Here is an 18,551-nt window from a genome sequence, read left to right as displayed (position 1 = left end):
TGAGAGAACAGAAGAGTGATCATTTTAGTCGGCAGGTCCGTATCCCCGCCAGGCGTGTACTTCCCACACGGGGCTTTCATGAGCTTTTCCCCTCCTTGTATATCTCCCATTATGTACCATGGCCAGGGAGGCATCAAATTGACTATTCACCCCAAACTGCATCTGCCGCCATGCTGTGGTGTTTACAAGTATACATATACTACCTATGCACTGATACAGTACAGGTGCCTTCTGGGATCTGCTACATCAGGAGTAATTCCAGTCCTTTGGGGCTGAAGGACTTTCTGGATTTCATTCCACCTCAGGTCATAATTTCTTAACTGAATTCATTTATTTGATAAGGTAAGTCAAATCACCTGTTTATTCATGGTCTAGATCAGATGATAATTGAAAGGAGCCTCTAATACATGTAAGAAGCATGACATTCTTAGGTATCTCTGGCAAATGCACAGTAATTCAGAACTAGGAGTCTTAATGGAGTTTATAACCTTGAATACATTTTATTCATTAAAAGAACTTAAGCCAGCTTTCTTCTGCCTTCAGAAATGACATGTCACATATTACAGATAAAAAAAACCCCATCAATTTCAAGACTTAAAAATCAACAAAAGAGAATGCAGTAAAGTTGTAGGCTATTTGAAGAGAAAACCACAAAGGTTACCTCAGTCACCAGTAGGTGTCACTCTGCTCTTGGTTTTCGGAGGGTCCTGATGTTGTTTGGATGTAATCCTAATCTAATGCACAAATATTTTTCATTACAGAAAGTCTGAGTGACTGTAGTGTATTTATAAAAATAAAAATAAACTACCCCATAATGCAGAAGAACTAACTTAAATAAACTGTCCATTTAAAAATATATATTTTTATATTTGGGTGCTAAAAAGAATCCTGTGTCATTGTTTCAATGTTCCTCAGCTTAAAAAATAAAAAGACACACTGATTCTGTGGATAATAAAGACAAAGCAGGAAAAGTGTTGTTCCCCCCCGAGGCCACAGCAGTTCTGTATAAAAACATAAAGAAAAAGATAGGAGAAGGAATCCTTCAGAATGTCCAGAGTCTGTCCAAGAGAAGGGAAGTTAGATACAAATCAGTGTCCCTCATTCTAGGAGGGAGAGAGAGTGGACGGGCAGTCAGGGTCCCCACAGGTGGATGGTCTTGAATTCAGTGAGGAGAGCCACCAGCAGGAAGGTGACATAGAACAGGAGTAGTAAGGCCCCGTATGCACGGCCCAGATTAAAGCACTGCACGGGGACCAGGATGAAGGAAAGCACCAGGCTGAGGCCCAGAGCCCCTGCCAGCACCCACTCCAGCAGCCCCTCGGGCTCCAGCTGCCAAGCAAACACAAGGGCAGGTGTCAGTGTGGCTCGGTTGGCTTCACAGAGAGAGCTTTACAGACACCCAGGTTCAATCCACCATCCCAAAAACAACAGGGTCAGTTGACCTGCGATGTGTTACCCAACTGTCATTTCAACACCTTTACTTATGTACAAGCCTCTCCAGATAAGGATGTAATTGAGCCTGCTCCCTTTGGGCTTGGCATTTTGTTGCAAGGTTTATTGTTTTATTACTAGCAGAAAGCTGGTTTTGAGAGGGTGATGCTATGAGGTTGTTGAAGTGAGAATTAAAATTATCAATGAGAATTTATCTTTTTGTTTCCCTTTCTGCCCATTTGCGTGTGTTTAGTGTTTTTAAGTGGTTGTGAATTCTTGCCATTTCCAGAGCAGGGTCGCGGCCCTACCTTGACCACGTGCTGGTTGTTGAACATCTGGAACAGACAGCCCAAGCCCACCCCGAACAGCATATCTGAGAGCAGCGCATTAAGGAAGCTTGCCTAGCACAGCAGAGTGAAAATACACCTGGCCCAGAGGCTCCTCAAGCCTGGGGGTCCTGGGCAGACAGTGGCCCTGCCCTGGAAAGGATACTGAAGATGATTCCACCGAAGCAGGCGGAGATGGCCATGCGCGGATACCCCTGGCGCGCGATGGTGATGTCAGAGAAGCAATCTGTGGAACAGGAAGGCACACCATTACGACACTGCCCTGCACCCAACCACCCCCGCCCTTTCTTCCTCCTCTGAAAAATCTGGCACCTTCAACCCATTTCCCTCTCCCGCCCCAAGATGGAAACAGCGCCTGGTTGCAGACAATCCCACAATGCACTATTGCTGTTGCCAAGACACTTCTATTCCATCTCTCAACTGTAATAACTGCTCTTGTGCTATAGCCTGGCCCGGTGTGCTCCTTTGCAGAGTCAATAAGGGTGATAGAGTAGATACCGCCAATGCTGTTGCCCCAAGCCAGGAGGGTGAGGCCCAGCACGGTGTTGCTCAGGTTGAAGACGACGCCCAGTGTGCGCAGCAGGCTGACCACCTCAGTGGCCGCGGTGTTGATCCACATGGCACTGACCAGGAACCCCAGCAGGGAGAAGAGCTGAAGGAACAACAATTAGACATGCACCGCCTTTCCAGACTTTTTTGTTTTGATTGTTTTTATTATTGAAATGTAAAATACTCTACCTAATAAAACAGTATTTTCCAGACTTTTTTTTAAAACACTTTTTATATGCTTCTGTTGATTGTATTGGGCACCTAGGTTAGTATGAAAATAAATGTACTTCTTCAAGTTAATAATATTATTATTATTATTGTTCATAATAATAATAATAATAATAATAATAATAATAATAAAAACACTGGGACCCTTTTAAAGAGTCAGATCTTGTGCACAACCTCTCAGAACTACTTACAAAGTGGAATCTGGGCGGCTGCTGGTTGCTGGTGGTGTAGAAGACAATGGTGGAGATGAAGAGGCTGATGAGGAGGACCAGCACCCACACAGGGAACTCCCCCTGGATGGCGTACAGCCCATCTGTAACGACACGCAAAGCTCTTTCACGGCGGGCTTTTGTCATTCTGTAAAGTTTCTTCTAAAGTCACCGTTGGCCGAGACCCAAGGACGTTACAATGAAACACGCAAATATCTTGCAGGTGAATGCAGGTGTTCATTATTATTGAACTTTATAGCAGGAGGACGTGTAGGAGAAAGCTGCACTAACATCTCCCAGACTGCAGGGTGAGTGTGCAGACCAGCGGCCCCGTGACGAGGTGCAGGCAGTTCAAAGGTCGCTTCCAGTTGCGGTCCTCTCTGTCGGGGTCCACCACTGGCACGGTGAGCAGCAGCAGCACCTCTAGTGGCACCTAGTGGGGGGAAGAGGGAAATGCAGCCCAGGTTACACACAACCCTTACAGCTGGGATATAGAGGTATTATTTTGATTTGTGTTCAAGCAAGTTCCCTACCAAGGCTCTAATGACAAAGGGAAAAACAGAAATATATTGTGTCAAATGCTTATGGATATGGGGGGGGACCCTGTCAACAATCACAGTTACTGAAGTGGCCCCTCACAATATTTTAGGATGGCATATGGCATAGATCTGTAGACAATATTATTAATATTCATCACTAATGACAAAATGTAATGTTCTCTAAAGCAGTGGCAGTTAAGCAGTTATGTTTCTCTAATATATTTGCGTTTACTTTATGTGCTGAATATTACTAATTTATTCCTGATTCCTTGTGACTTAAGAAAAACTGTCAGCCAAGTTGGCAAGTAAGGGGTATATCAGTCATAATTAACAGAGACCAATATCAAACATGCAGAATTCAGACAACATAAACAGTATTTCCGATCTGCGGTATGAAACCCACACAAGCCCCTGCTGAAGGACAAGGTGTGTGTGTGTAAGTACTGATGAGTAATTAAGTACGTTAAGTAAGTAAGTTCTGTGCATGACAGCAAGTTCAAAATAAAAGGAATTAAACAACAGGAGAAAGACGTGCCAATTCTTCCATCCTTCCTGAATGTAGTTTCCTCTAACATTGTCTCAAAACCACAGCCCTCCCCAACTCGGGAATCATTCCCAGCAGCAGTGGCCGGCCATATAAAACGTATTCATTAGGTTTATCATGCAATATTACTGTTGAACGGGTGTCTCTTTAGTGAGACTGGAACCATCACAAACTGCTTATTTCCCACCCAAGTAAACAACTAGTCATATAGTTCAACCAAAAAAGCATTTGCTACTATTTGGGTTCAACAAAAACATTAAATATTACTACATCAGCCACTGTGTTTTGGAGTACAGTATTTCCCAATAGTATTTTAGCAGAAATTATACTTTTAAAATACTCTGTTTTCCTGGGATGATACCCCATGTGAGCCAAGATGCAAGCGTTAACCCAACAAGTTGACCATCTTTCTTGTCTGTTTTTTCTGTGAAGGTGGGGCCTACCTTGAACACCTTCACTACCCTCCAGTACCAGCTCTTCCTCCTCCACTTCCTGTTGTCCACAGGGTTGAGGGAGGAGAGGAAGATGCTGCTCGTGGACTCGGTGTAGGGTAGCAGGGGCCGGTACTCGCTCTCTGAAACAATGAAGGACAACTGCCATACACACCAAATCACAACACGGCTCATGCTACCTTCACAGGTGAACGGTGGCACTTCCAAGTGGCGTATGCAGGAACATCTGCCTGAAATGCGTCCTTTAGCCTGAATTCCGCTTGCCTCCAGGCCCAGCTATGCCAACGCCAACTGTAGCTGGCAGCTCCCAGGGGGCGGCACACATTTGGCCAAGTGTCACAAGGGACTGCATGGCTCAGTGAACCCAACTAACTCCCTGTGGTCTCTCAAGCGCCCGCAGGTTCTGTTATTTGCAGTTCCAGCCACATCAGTTCCTCCAGTCAGTGTTATAGCTTGGTTGTGGGCGTTGTGGGCCATGTAGTGTGTGAAAACTAGCAGACTGTTTTGACAGCGTGCATTTGAAGAAGCACTTAGATCGGACTTGGTCATTTTTTTATTTCCAAATTGGGGTGACAAATAGGAAATTACTATTGCAATACATTTTAAAGGGAACCCACCAACCTGGAATAACCTATAGCCATTCATCATCTCCAGACTGCTAGCCTGGGAGGTATGATTACTACAAACATGTTCTCTGAAACCTGCCATTGGCAAATTGTAGAGAGCTATGGATTCATCAGACCCTCAGCAAGCATTTGGCCAATGGTGTGCCAGCCGCTGGAATCTCCTAACCGGTCAATAATGGCAGAACATGCACAGGTTACAGGCTCTGTCAGGGCAGAGTGAGCTCCTACCATAGTCCTGGATGTTCTTATCAGCAAAGCCAGGGTCGTCATCCTCTGAATCCAACACCAACCCTGCAAAGAGAGACAGGCTTAAATGCTCAGCACACAACGGCCCAGGTGCGTGGCTGCTGTCACCATGAGGATCTTCGGGGGCTTTCCAGAGACTTCATTATAACAGCCATGGTAACGACGCAGAAATGTCAAATGAAAAATCGAGAAAAGTTCCATTCCATTCTTCTTGGCTTCAATTGTAGTGCTTATTCCAGTGTGAAATTCCCTTTTTCTAGGCCCTCCTAATTTGGAACTGGCAATGGGTAAATTAGCCATCCACTTATTTTCACACACGAGTCCACCGCGCAAACAGCCAGTCACAGCGACATAGGGAGGACTAATGCAGCTCTCACTGAGAACACCGCGGGGCTCACAGCCATTGGCTGAAACTCAAAACTTCCCGATACCAAAAGCATATCCTTTTGTCTCACTCCGTATCTTAAAGGATTCTACAGTGGCCCTGAAGTGCAAAACAGAATTGCAAAAAGAAAACCACAAAAACAAAAAACAGAACGCAATTACAAAAAAAAGACAAATGCAAAAAGAAAAGCACAAAAACAAAAAGCAGAACACAAATGCAAAAACAAAACGAGAAACAGAAAAACCTTTTTTTATTTTTTTATTACGCAATTGTGTTATCTAGAGTCCAACCAATAGAAAACGTGTCCCGCCTCTACATCCCAAACCGCTGTTATGGGCAAGCTACACGCCCACACAGGACTGAAGCGCTGCCATTGGTCAGTGTCTCTGTTCACTGTTCTCTGCTCTGTGCTCTGTGCTCACTCTCCTATTGTGCAGACCCAGAAATCAGACTGCTCCTGGAATTGCGATTATTATGAATGTCACTCTCGCTTCATTTATTAAAAACACAAAATACAACTAATTACTATTGACTGTAAACTCTTCACAGGGAAGTATAATTAGAAGTGGAGGTGCACTGTATAGTGACAAATTTAGGTCCTGTAGGCTAATTTCATATCTCGCAAGACCTATATTTGTTAATATGGAATGCAAAAATACCAGCTCTGGGACCAAATCACTTTTAATATCAGAAATAAACACTGTGTAAACAGAGAGCTTTAACTCACATTAATTGCACCAATTCTGTCTGTGTTCCCTGTAGTGTTTACAGTGAACACTGTCCTCATATGTATTAAATGTACACGCACACACACAGAGACCCACATACACACAGACAGTATTGTGTGAACTGTAAGGTTTTAGTGTTCAGCTACTAAAAGCATGATGTTCTTCATTAATGTGAAATCAGTCCTCTTATTTCTGTGTTAACATATGTGTTTAGTTGTTTCTGTTAACTCGCCAACACACCATGTGCATGGCAATTGCTTTAAGAAACACTTAAAGTAGGATAACATAACTTTCTAACCTTTGTAATATAACCTGCATCCACACTTATACTTGAAATCGAGCGTTTCTCTTGCACAGAGCAGAGAACAGAGACGCTGACCAATGGCATTGCTTCAGTCCTGTGTGGGCATGTAGCTTGCCCATAACAGCGGTGGGCTTCGAAAAAATGCGGCTGGCGGATGAAGAAACAAACAAAAAAAAAAAAATTGTTTTTGCGTTTCTCTTTTTGCATTTGCGTTTTTCAATTGTGTTCTGCTTTTTGTTTTGGTGTTTTTCTTTTTGCAATTGTGTTTTGGACATCAGGGCCACCGTAGGATTCCGATATTATAACATGAGATATCTTAATCCACATGTAAGGATCCCCAAATTTTCCTGAAAGGACTGAAACCATCCTAGAACATGCATGAGCTTGTGACCTCCAGCCCCAGATGTCCATATTCTAACAATACAGCAACAAAATATACTTATTTTTCTTATTAGGACTTATTGTGTGAATTATTATTATTGTTATAAAATTATTATTATTGACGTTTAAGGATATTTGAACAAAGATATTCTAATCTAAAAAAATACATTTGAAAAAGTGCTATTTTAGGACCCTGAAAAATAAGCAAAGGTATGTAATATGTTAATCAGTCTGCAGGGGGCCCTATAAGGAGATGCATCATTCTTACCTGGCCCTGGGGAGCCATTCAGAAGTGGCCCGTTAATTCGCTGTTTCTGCCGGTTGTATATGAACGCGCTGATGATGACTGTGAGTACGTACACCGCGTATAGCCCCAGGTACCCTGAAACAGCAACACAATCCAGCAGGTTAAGGGTATGACCTGGCTGAGCAAACATCGTTGTTGCAACACCGCAATCGGGTGAACACACAACAATATGATGTAGACTCCAGGGGATGTTGTCAAAACATTGGGTATAGAACTACATTTTAGAGACTTCCTGTGTATTTACATGCAAACAAAGAGATTTGCACTCATTGAAGTTTCAGAGATGGACCTATGCAGTGAGCTGACAATGTTACTCTACAACAATCAGAAAATATTAAAGACACCTTGTGGACAGGGCAGTATGTTTCTGTGAAAGTGGTCTCATAACACATTCATCCAAACAAAATACAACCTCCCACATTTCCCAGAATGCAGTGTGTTTACCGAGAAGACCACTTTTTCATGTTATGGGATAAGAGCAATCAACTTGAAATAATGAATGCAGATAAAGGCCATGGTTTTCCAAATCTGGCAAGGGATTTTCTAATGAGTCATGACTGTAAGCCACAGTGGTGCATGTGTGTGTATGTGTGTGTGTGAGTTTGTCTTCTGCCCCAGACCCTGGTACCGGGGAGGGCTAGCCCCTATCATGTATGCGTCTCTCAGGGGGGAGAGAGAAGAGGGAGGAGGATAGGGGCTCACCCAGGGCCTCAGGCAGACTCACACTGCCCTTGAAGAAAATAACGAAGGTCCAGAAAACAGCGGCCATGTAAAAGATGATGTCACGAAGGAAGGGGCGCGAGGCCACAGTGAAAGGCTTTACCAGAGCAATGCTGCCTGCTACCACCGTGGTCACGAAGATCCCAGCACCTGGGGGAGAGCAAGACACAAATCACTTAATACTGGAGTTCCAAAGAGAGGAAGGTGGAGAAGAAATCTGTATGAATACTGTTGTCTGCAGACGAGGTCCATTTCTACCATCCCTGCCTGCCCGCCCTTAATAGCATAATCAGCACTGTTCATTCATGTCTCTTTTGTTTAGTGAAATCGAGGGGGTCTGATGATAAATCATGGCTTCATTAATAATGGTTTTGCATTAAAATAACAATCAGGTGATGTGGAGCTAACAAACTGTCTGGCAGAGCGCAGAGATGAGCGTGAGAGAGACAAAGGTGGAAAGACAAGAAACACAAGAAACACATGGACTCATGGTGCATGAGATGGAGAGGAAAAAGAGCATACTATTGCCAACACAAGATCTGAAGTAAATGAACTGAGATCTGTGTGACATTTACTGTAGCATGTGTTAAGGCATCATTTAAAAAGCGTATATCCCTTTACAGTTTAGTCATACATAATACAAATGCACCATTGATGGCAACAGTGCATTATCCAGGCCTTATCCAGGGCGACTTACAAAACACTTCCACTTTTCTCAATATACAGCATGTCTTTTCCAGGCCGCACCAGCAAAGCTTCTGATTTCATCTTCTCTGTAGTCTTCTTGCTCTTCCTTGATCTATTCTTTTGTCCATCTTTGTTCTCTCTCTCATTCACATATATTTGGCTTGTCCACAAGATGCCCCCACCCCATCATTTTTGTAATCACATCTGTGCTTATCTCAAAAATGGCCCATGGGATTGCCTAAATGTCAAAATTTCACCAAAAATCTGAAAACTGTCTGATATATAAATCAATGTAAAGTCTCTTCGGTTTGCTTCTGGTATGTTACTTGTTAGGTGAATAATATCTACAAGAGACAGGTTATATTACCTAAGCCAACTTTACATTTAGGATCATTAATTAACGCTGTTCTAGCCTTCAAAACTTTTTTTACCCATTTCTAATTTTGCTCCATTCTAAGTAGAGTTCCTCTTTAAGCAACGCAACAGTATATTTGAGAAAGGGGTAGTTGATGCAAAGTGACTTTTCTTGTAATGTCCCATTTATTTTGTTTCATATCCTCTTTGTTACTGGCCCCTTTCACTGTGTCCAACAAAAAATTTAAAGGGGGGGGAAGAACACTGAACTCCCCAACATTCCCGCTGGTCTGCTTGGAAGATCTCAAGTTTTCAATTAATCCTAAATACAGGCATCTCTATTTGTCATTTTATACCTGGTCATTGTGGAACCACCAATTCCTGTGCTTCGTTTAGGAGGGGTGCAAGCAGCAAAGTTCCATCAAGCCATCTGCATTATTTTCCCCACTGTGAGTCCAAATTTCACAAAGCAAAGCTAGAGTTTGCGAGACTGAAGCTCTCACTGATAAGACTACAGAGCTCACTGGGGGGCGCTGTTGAGAGACAAGCTGAGGAATCCCTGGCTGACTGAAGTCCACCCGTCCTGGGTCCCTGCATTAGGGGTAATAGCGTTATAGCGAATTAGACAAATACAAAAGAGAAAGAGGTTAAAACGTGGCACCACCCCCATCACGTCTCTTACCGAACAGAGCCCCGATGGCCAGGCCTGCAGTGCGCGGATGGGCAAAAGCCGCCACAGCGCTGAACACGTCCGGGGCCCCGTTCCCAAACGCCAAGAACGTCACACCCTGCACAGCCATGTGTCAAGGAAACCCTGAGCTGGACGCACAACCACTTTGTCAAACACACAAGGAGTCCGAGTCACTGTCAAGGCTGCAGGCTAAACTGCAGGTCCCCCTCGCTGTCTGGGAGGCAGCAAAAAAGGTGGCAATGCATTTTGAGACCAACAAGAAACAGTAACTGTGACACAGGAAGTAGTAAGAAAAGTGTCAAAAGTCATCACAAAGTCAATGTGCGATTGACCAGCTTCTGTCTCTTTCCTATTGTCTAATGTCTCCCTGGCCCCAGGAGCCCCCAGTCCAGTTTTATAGATCATCCTACATCACCAATTTCTAAAGACTGGAAGTACATGTCTGTGATCAATTAAGCAAGCCACTTGTTCAATGAGATTTCTGTTCCATGAGGGCTGAAGGATGGTTTGGGTATAACCTCTATATTCAGGAATTCACAGAAGCACCTGCTTAATCGATCACAATGCAGAGTTTCCAAGTCGTGGTAAACTGCTGCTTTATGGGGATGACCAATAAAACCCACTAGATTGGGGCTCTCTTGCACCAGGGCTGGGAACCTCCGCCATACATGAATGCAGCTCCTCAAACATCATGTAAAACTACAGTCTTCTACAGTCTGTACTGGGGACTCGAACAAAGTGAAGTGAGTCAGTGTAGTGAACCAGATCAGTGCACTGTGGATTCCAGTTAGCCCAGGGAAGGATACCGCCACATTGTGAGTCAGTCGCAGGCTGGTGGAGATTGCGGACAGGTTTGGGCAGAAGCTGTGGAAGGAAGCAAAGAGAGCCGAGGCGAGGCATTAGATTTTGGCTTTTTCCAAAGTAAATGATTGGGACACCAGACAGTTTGAGAATATAACAGGCAGCTGAAATATGAATGTGAAATTACTTTCTTTTCACCCCAGAACTGAATGCAGAAGCTCAGAAAGGAAATTCCAGCTTCTGCTTTAAAAATCACTAATGCTGACAGATACCGACCCCTGCCTACTAGCATATGAACAACTCTGCAGAACGCTAGGAAACCCTTCAGCTATTTATTTTTTTCACCAAAAACAATTAAGGGTGGAAAGGGGGGGTTAGTCTTGTTGTGTAAAACAATTCTGCAAGCTAATCTCAAAGCAGTCACATGACAGCACATGACCCATTCACTTTGCCAAGGTCGATAAACCAGGGAACTGGAAGTGCACACGTTTCAGCGTTAACAAGAAAGTCTGTGTGAGATTCCACTGTCAGAAAACTGAATAAAGGCCGATTGGAAAGTCAGAAGGTCAAAACCTCGGCTTGGGGTTTGTGGAAGTCTTTGGGGCCAGAATCAAATGTTAACCTCAGCATTAATCTGTTCTGCTAATATTGTCTGTTATCTCTGCCTGGATGCACTCACATCACCTCAAGCTCAACCTCTCCAAATCAGATCTGTTTTCTGCTGATCTCCGCATCTCAATCCCCTTGGAATCCACCACCCTCTCTCCTTCTTCTTCTTCCGCTAAAAATCTAGGAGTCACCCTCGATCCTGCGCTCGCTCCAGCTCATCCAGAACTCTGCACACGCTACTCCACTGGCTCCTGATACCAGCACGCATTCAGTTCAAGACATTGACCCTCACCTACCGCTGTCTCAACCACACTGCACCAAGCTACCTTCAGTCCCTCGTCTCCAGACCACTGTGGTCTTCCGATGCCAGAAGACTAACTCTACCTCCTCTCCACTCCCCTTCCTCCAGAGCCGCTCCTTCTCATCCCTGGCCCCCAAATGGTGGATCGACCTTCCCACCGAAGTCAAAACAGCAGAGTCCTTGACCTCCTTCCGGCGCTTACTCAAGACAAATCTTTTCAGACAGTACTTGTAATATTAGTCCTTTTGCATTACTAATACTTGTATTATTGATGGATTTCCCACTTGCTCCCTTTCCACTAGCCCTTGATTGTGACCCTACATCTTTACAGCACTTAGCTTTTACTTTCCAGGAAGTATGACCTCACTTATTGTACTTACCCGTGTAAATTAGAAGTAAAATGTATTATACTTTGAATTGCTTTGTATAATGTAAAATTGAATTTGTAATGTTTGATGCCTTGTACTTAACTGTATTCTTGCACTTTGTATTGCATTTATATTGTAAGTCACCCTGGATAAGGGCGTCTGCCAAGAAATAAAAATAATAATAATAATAAATAATAATAATAATAATAATAATAATAATAATAATAATATTACACTTGACATTGCCTGTTGCACCCTGATAACGCAGATGTGAATATATTTACAGTCGACAAGAACCAATATGATACTTCCTTTTCAATATCTTTGACTAATGTATATTGGTTATGGGATCTAGTACAGAAGCTGACCTTCTGTTTTGAGGGAAATGAACAGAAGACTCATACAGGTGAAAGTGTTTCAGTGTGCCTCTTCCCCAGCTGCAGAAGACTTACAATTTAGATGCTGTGACTCCCAGGACCATGAACAAGTACAGCAGCCACAAAACCTGAAGAAAAGGAGAAACATGATCAAGACAAGTGCTACCAAATGGGGGAAAATACATGAGCTAAAAATACCTACGGCAACTCAATATCGCGGCAAGCTTTACCTACGGCAGGAACCAACAATGGAACATGCAATTACAATACAATACAGATGGATAGCGTACGAACTCCAGAATCCTTTGCAAGGTGCCAAACTGAAAAAGGGAAATGACTTGCACACCAACTAATATGCTCAAAAAATACATTTATTGAACACAAAACAGAATGAGTTTTATTTGATGAAGTGCTTTTTTAATGGGACTCACATAGAGGAACATGGCGAAAGCAAACAGCCGGGGGGAGAACTGGCAGAATGCAGCCCGCAGGTAGTGGATGAAGCCGTCATCCTGTTCGCAGTCTGGGGTACTCTGGATGAACGCGCAGCGTTTCTCCACTGAGACGTTCATCACCGCACGGCACTGTGGGAAACACAGAGCAAGGGCTGTACCACCTCTCACTGTTACACCAACTGCTGCACAGTCATAGCAGGGAATTAACTCTTTGGTCACTAGGTCACTGTGAAAATGCCTGGTTTACAACTTCCTCCTGTTCCACCACTGTAGCAGGCAGTGTGTCATGTGACAGGGAATGCGGAGTGCTTTTGAACCGCAGACTTCAGGGTTAGTGGGAGTGCCAGCGAGAGGAATGTCTCTTAGGACACAGGAGGAAGAGGTAAGGATACATTTTATAAGCCCTCCCTACTGTTCTACATGTTCACAATGTTCCCAAATGTTTCCATAAATTTGCATGAGATTGCGTCTCTGGAAAGGTGGACACAATTAGAAATACCTGTGGATTTCTAAAGAGGATGCTTTCTTGTCTGTACTTGACAGGACAATTCAAGTTCTTTTTAGTCATGTAAACACATTGATGAAGAAAATTGCTTGTCTACATTGGGCCAAAAAAAGTGAAATGCACTTAGATGCCTACATTTTCAATACCAAAGGTTTTCATGAAGTAGAAGGCATCATAAAACATGTTAGGGTTGATGTCAGTGTTACTCCTTATTTATCGCTCTCAATGTTGAGAAAATATACTGTGAGTTTACAATAAAGTTAAATTACTTACTTTCTCAATTCCTCAGTTCAAGCTCGGCAGTGGCTTTACTGAGCTTTACTACACTCTACAATGAATGGCATTTCACAATGTTTTCTCCATGCATTCACTCAAATATTTAAACTATGTGACAAGAAACTTAAAATGGTGTGTATACACTACATTAAAAAAGTACAGTACACATTCAAGAAAATAGCATTGCATAGCAAGTGCTGAAAAATACCAATATTCAGTTCCTGCTGACCTTTGCCTCCCTAACTGCAATAGTATGTTCCAGAATAAAATGTACCACGATCACAGTGAAAATTGCATGCTATATAATCTATATCTGTAATACCCAAAATATAGTTGTTTTTTTTAATATATATTTTTTTTACTTCCTGAGGAATGCCGAGTGCCAAATATAGTCATCGGAAATGAATACCTTGTTTCCGAAGTAAACAAATTATCCACAATGACATAAGGTAAAATTATCACCTGCCCCATCCTTTATGTCAAACCATGGGCTCCGAGTCATCTTCTAATCTTTATCCATCTTAACTCACTAAGTCAAGTGGACATTTATCTTCTTCATTGGCCACTTACAGGTGACGACACAAAACAGATCTAGGTACACTGCAAGTACAGGTCTTGAAAAACAGCTGGAGACCTGGAACAAGTGGTACGTTGAGCAATAATTGGACACTTGGTGTAGAATGACAGCCAGAGAACACAGCAGCCCCTTCAGGAAGCAAGTAGGGCATAAGTTAAAAACAACAACTGCAGTTTGTGCCTTGATATACTGGCACAGATGTGTAATTATGCAGGCATTTCACCTTTAAGCATTGCTGTGTAGCTGACAGCGCAAAGAAATGACAGCTCCAAACAGAGCCTCCAGGCAGGGGTAGGGCAGCAAAGAGCCTCCCAGCTCAATTACTCGCAGAACTCCATTTTATTCAAAGGTGCTCTAAGTTGAGAGAAGCTTGACAGGACTTCAGAGTGGATGAACCAGTAAAAGTTGACACTTGAAGAGCAAGATGTAGGCCTACAGTCCAGATAGCGACCTCTACCACAGCAGCAACAATAGTAATTAGAATAGAATAGCTTTAAAATTTCTTTTAACTTCAATAATAATGTATATTTTTCTAAAGGGGGGGATGCTCCATCAGGGGTGGAAGTGTGAAGTAAGGGTTAGGGCTCTGAACTCTGGAGTACAGGGTTGTGGGGGTCACTGCTGTTGTACCCTTGAGCAAGGTACTTTACCTAGATTACTCCAGTAAATGCCTAGCTCTTTAAATGGGTACACATGTACTAATAACGTGGTATGCTTTAACAATTGTAAGTCACCCTGGATAAGGGTGTCTGCTAAGAAATTGGGTAATAATAATAATAATAATAATAATAATAATAATAATAATAATAATCAGCAATAGAGATCACAAAGGCAGTAGATCACTTTGGGCACTTTAGGAGGAGTGGGTTTTGTAACTGTGTTACAGCCTCCATTTACTTTCTGCCAATTCCAAGCATCCACAAGTGAAACCTTTGTTTCACATTGACATTGTGGCTCTTTCACCCAATTTGACTTTGAATTTGAATTTGAGTGCAAATCTAATCCTTTGTGTTCTGCGTAATCCTCTACTGCAGGGCTTCCCAACCTTTTCCATTCCAAGGCCCACTTGATCAACATCATAAATCTTTGAGACCCACTACCCACAAAATCCATTCAAAAACTCAATTTTAAATAAATTTAAATACATATATTTGCATAATTTGTCAATGACGTCACATTCGTTTTTACAATTAATCCATATAAACAAAATAAAACATCCCCTTCTAGTTTAAAATGTGTTATGTCGAACAGTAATCGTGTTTTAATTTATTTTTACAATCACACGGTTTATATATAGGTAGTCTTTTGATTTAACTTGCATGAAACATGTTAACCTTCCAGTAAAAGCACTTTACTCTTAATAAACTGTATGTGTGGTGACGTATGCATGTTATCTTTAATTTGTATTTTATTCAATGGAGAAAATAGTGTCGGAAAAAACGAATCGGTATTAAAACGGTGTAAAACACTTGATGAATAAATCCCTGTGTTCAGTAACATTAAAAAGACAACTATACTGAAAGTAGTAAATACGAAAGACACTGGAACACAGTAACCTTAATAGTTGGGTTAACTAAAGAAAAAGACTCCCTTCTACAGTTTGTGTCAACATTATATATTTTTTCAGTATATAATAATAATAATAATAATAATAATAATAATAATAATAATGGGTAAATTGCAATGAACTTATAACGGAGCTGCTTACTAACCACAGGATCATCTCCACTTAGTGCGCTGTTAGTGCGCTAGTTCGTTGCAACTGACCCATTAATCCTAATAAATTATGTTACTAATTTAAATTTACACTGATTAAATGATCCCGGAGATTGGTAGTTCCTCCGTGATATACCACTTTTCAGTTGTACAGCTTACATTCAACTTTTTGGGTGTCTTCTGTGCATTTAGCAAAAAATCCCGAACAGCAGATGTTTTTCGAGACATTTGTTTAGTTTTTTTTTGTTTGCATTATATTGCACAACACTTAAATGCAGAATAACACAGAGTGGTCCACATGCATGCTGGTAGATGGGGGGATAGTACTCTTTCAGAAGAAAAAAATAGTTAAATTATCAGTGTAATCGTACATTTTCAAAATACATTGTTTAAATTTAATCTGGTCCAATACCTGCTGACACAACGGTTTTTAACTTTGTTATATTCCACAATTTTTATTTAAGTAATGGGCATTATACAAATCAAATGTTTTAATGTAGATAGACTACGAGTGACATCTGAAGTCAATGGCTGTATTTGAAACCGCATACTATACGTACTACATACCAGCATTTCAGTAATGTTGAAATGTTGGTATGTAGTACGTGTAGTATGGGTAGTATGCGGTTTTGAATACAGCCAATTTCTATCAACAAGAGAAAAAAAAAAAAATGTGATTGTCACGTGACAAACCTTAAAAACCTCTGAAGCTCTGGAGACCGAACGAACCTTCGAACCTTCCAAGACAGGCCTAACTATTATTATTATTTATTTTATTTTTTTACAAAAAATGTATTCCTATTTTAAATGCATTTAAAAATGTTTGTGGCCCACCTGCAGTGCCTCTACGGCCAGGTTGGGAATCACTGCTCTACTGCTATGCTTACAACTATTTTGTCAAGAGGTGGAGTGGTTTGCAAGGTAGAGGGGGAAGGGCAGTCATTTTGCACCACACAAAGCTGAAAAAAAGACCCTTGAATCTGAATGAGGAAGTGAAGTTGGGAAATATTACAGTTACACCTGCGGAAGATTCCTTTTCTCTTTCTCACCAAATGTTTTTTTTAGCTCTATGACACAATCTGGCTTCCCTTTCTCACTTCCAGACAAATGGTTTAGAATTAAGGGAGAGAGCGCCACAGATCACAAGATAATCTGGAATATGCAGCCAGAATAAAAAATACACATTTGGAAAGCACAGATATAATACATGACCTATTTAGGACGGAGGTCAAGAAGGCTACTGTTCATAGATTCTTGCATGTCTCCATTAATTTCCTCCCCAGATTGGTTTGGCCAGAATTTACTGTGCTAAATTAGGATACACTTAAAAAATGTTGGCTGAAGTGCTGAGAGCCTATTTCTACACTTAATACAGATCCGTTTCCAGATGTAGATTACTGTGCTCAAGTACCTACATTTCTTTTATTTGTCTTGTGAAAGTGTGCCACGGTGCAGTTGCACTGCAAATATGTGGTCTTCCAGTTAAATAACATAACATATTTACTTTTCTGTCGCACGGCTTGACATGGTTTGCCATATCTGTACACTGTTTTTCTCCATATCCCATTACACATTTCTAAACACAGTTTCAGATTAATGTGTACTAAATTTCAATGTATAAAGTAAACAACACTACACTCACAACACAAAGAAAAATAATGCTTTGTATGCTTTGAAAATGTAGCTTTGCCCCAAGTATGCGTAACCTTTGCAAAGGTGCAGTACTAGGTCGCGTTCGTGTAGCGCAGATGTCCGCAGTTTTGCGCGGGTCTGCGCGGCTCCACCAATGGGATCATAAGGATTCTGCACATCTGTGCAAAACTGAGGGAATCTGCGCTACCTTAGTAGGGAGCTGGTAGGAGCATTTGCTCTACACTCAGTGAGTAAGAAAGTTTAAACAGATCATTACTGTGGAGTTAAAAGATCAAACCATGCACTTACTTCATCGGAGGTGCCATTCAACATCACTCCAAAACGGTCCACTTGCAATGGCAGGTCACTGCGCAGCCTGGGGTCTTCTGTAAACGGCGCAGTTGTGCGCGCCAGGCTCCCGGGAGCAGCAGCAGATTCCGCAGACAGGCAGTGGACGTTGGAGAGCGTGTCCATAAACGCCAAAGATACAAATAAAAAACAAGATTTCGCTGGCATTATTTGTTCGTATTGTCCCTCCTTTGTAAATAATTGCAATTGTCTCTAAAGTTGCCCATCCTGCTCAACGTCTGGCCCCCAATGAAGAACTCCGTCGCAGAAAACCAAATCCTTGCTCGCTAACCAGCATTGCCCTACCTATAAATACAACCCACGAAAAGAGGAAGCGTTTCAACCAATATTAATATGACTAATAACAAGAACAATGTGGCTTTTCCTGAATCACTGTCAACTAATAATATAAATCAGGTGATGCATTAGGTATCACTGCACGCCACATTTATTTCTCTTTGGTTTTAGGATCCACTTGCATAACGTACCATAACATATATGATAATATGATTAAAAACATATGTATATAGTCACATGCTTAAAATGTTTTTGAATATTCCCAATCCCAATAAATGCACAACAATCTGAACAAGCCAGTTGTAATTATATGTTGAACATAGTGCTCCGCTGGTTTTGGCAGAACTTGACTAGTCCAACTCGGGCTCAGACACCGTTCCCCCGCTCGGAGCTGCGATGACTGCGGTGGATATTGTCGTGATCCTGGTTAGATACACAGAACAACGTCTCGCAACCCCATTTTCTTTCGTAAACAGTTACCGCTTATGTATCTCCTATACTAGCCTCGACTGCCCGCCTGCTGCTTGCTGGCCGGCCTGCCTGCCTGCCTGCCTGCCTGCC

At 42.1% G+C, this 18,551-nt stretch overlaps 1 protein-coding gene across 1 annotated transcript; it reads right to left on the bottom strand.

Annotated features, from left to right (window-relative positions):
• Window positions 1-475: 475 nt before the first annotated feature.
• On the bottom strand, window positions 476-18,549 carry slc8b1 (solute carrier family 8 member B1). The gene is made up of 15 exons (XM_066689450.1): window positions 17,655-18,549; window positions 12,616-12,768; window positions 12,260-12,312; window positions 10,535-10,592; window positions 9,720-9,825; window positions 7,979-8,146; window positions 7,238-7,351; window positions 5,154-5,216; window positions 4,291-4,421; window positions 3,056-3,197; window positions 2,747-2,868; window positions 2,277-2,430; window positions 1,924-2,004; window positions 1,740-1,804; window positions 476-1,329 (listed from the first exon to the last, which is right to left on the bottom strand). The coding sequence occupies exons 1-15, from the start codon at window positions 17,859-17,861 to the stop codon at window positions 1,132-1,134; spliced, it is 1,815 nt and encodes a 604-aa protein (XP_066545547.1). The 5' UTR covers window positions 17,862-18,549; the 3' UTR covers window positions 476-1,131.
• Between the last annotated feature and the right edge of the window lie 2 nt (window positions 18,550-18,551).

This window comes from Amia ocellicauda, chromosome 17, assembly GCF_036373705.1.
Source record: "Amia ocellicauda isolate fAmiCal2 chromosome 17, fAmiCal2.hap1, whole genome shotgun sequence".
NCBI classification, from domain to species: Eukaryota; Metazoa; Chordata; class Actinopteri; order Amiiformes; family Amiidae; genus Amia; species Amia ocellicauda.
Note: the sequence above shows the minus strand (reverse complement) of the source record. Positions and strands in the feature narration are given on the sequence as shown.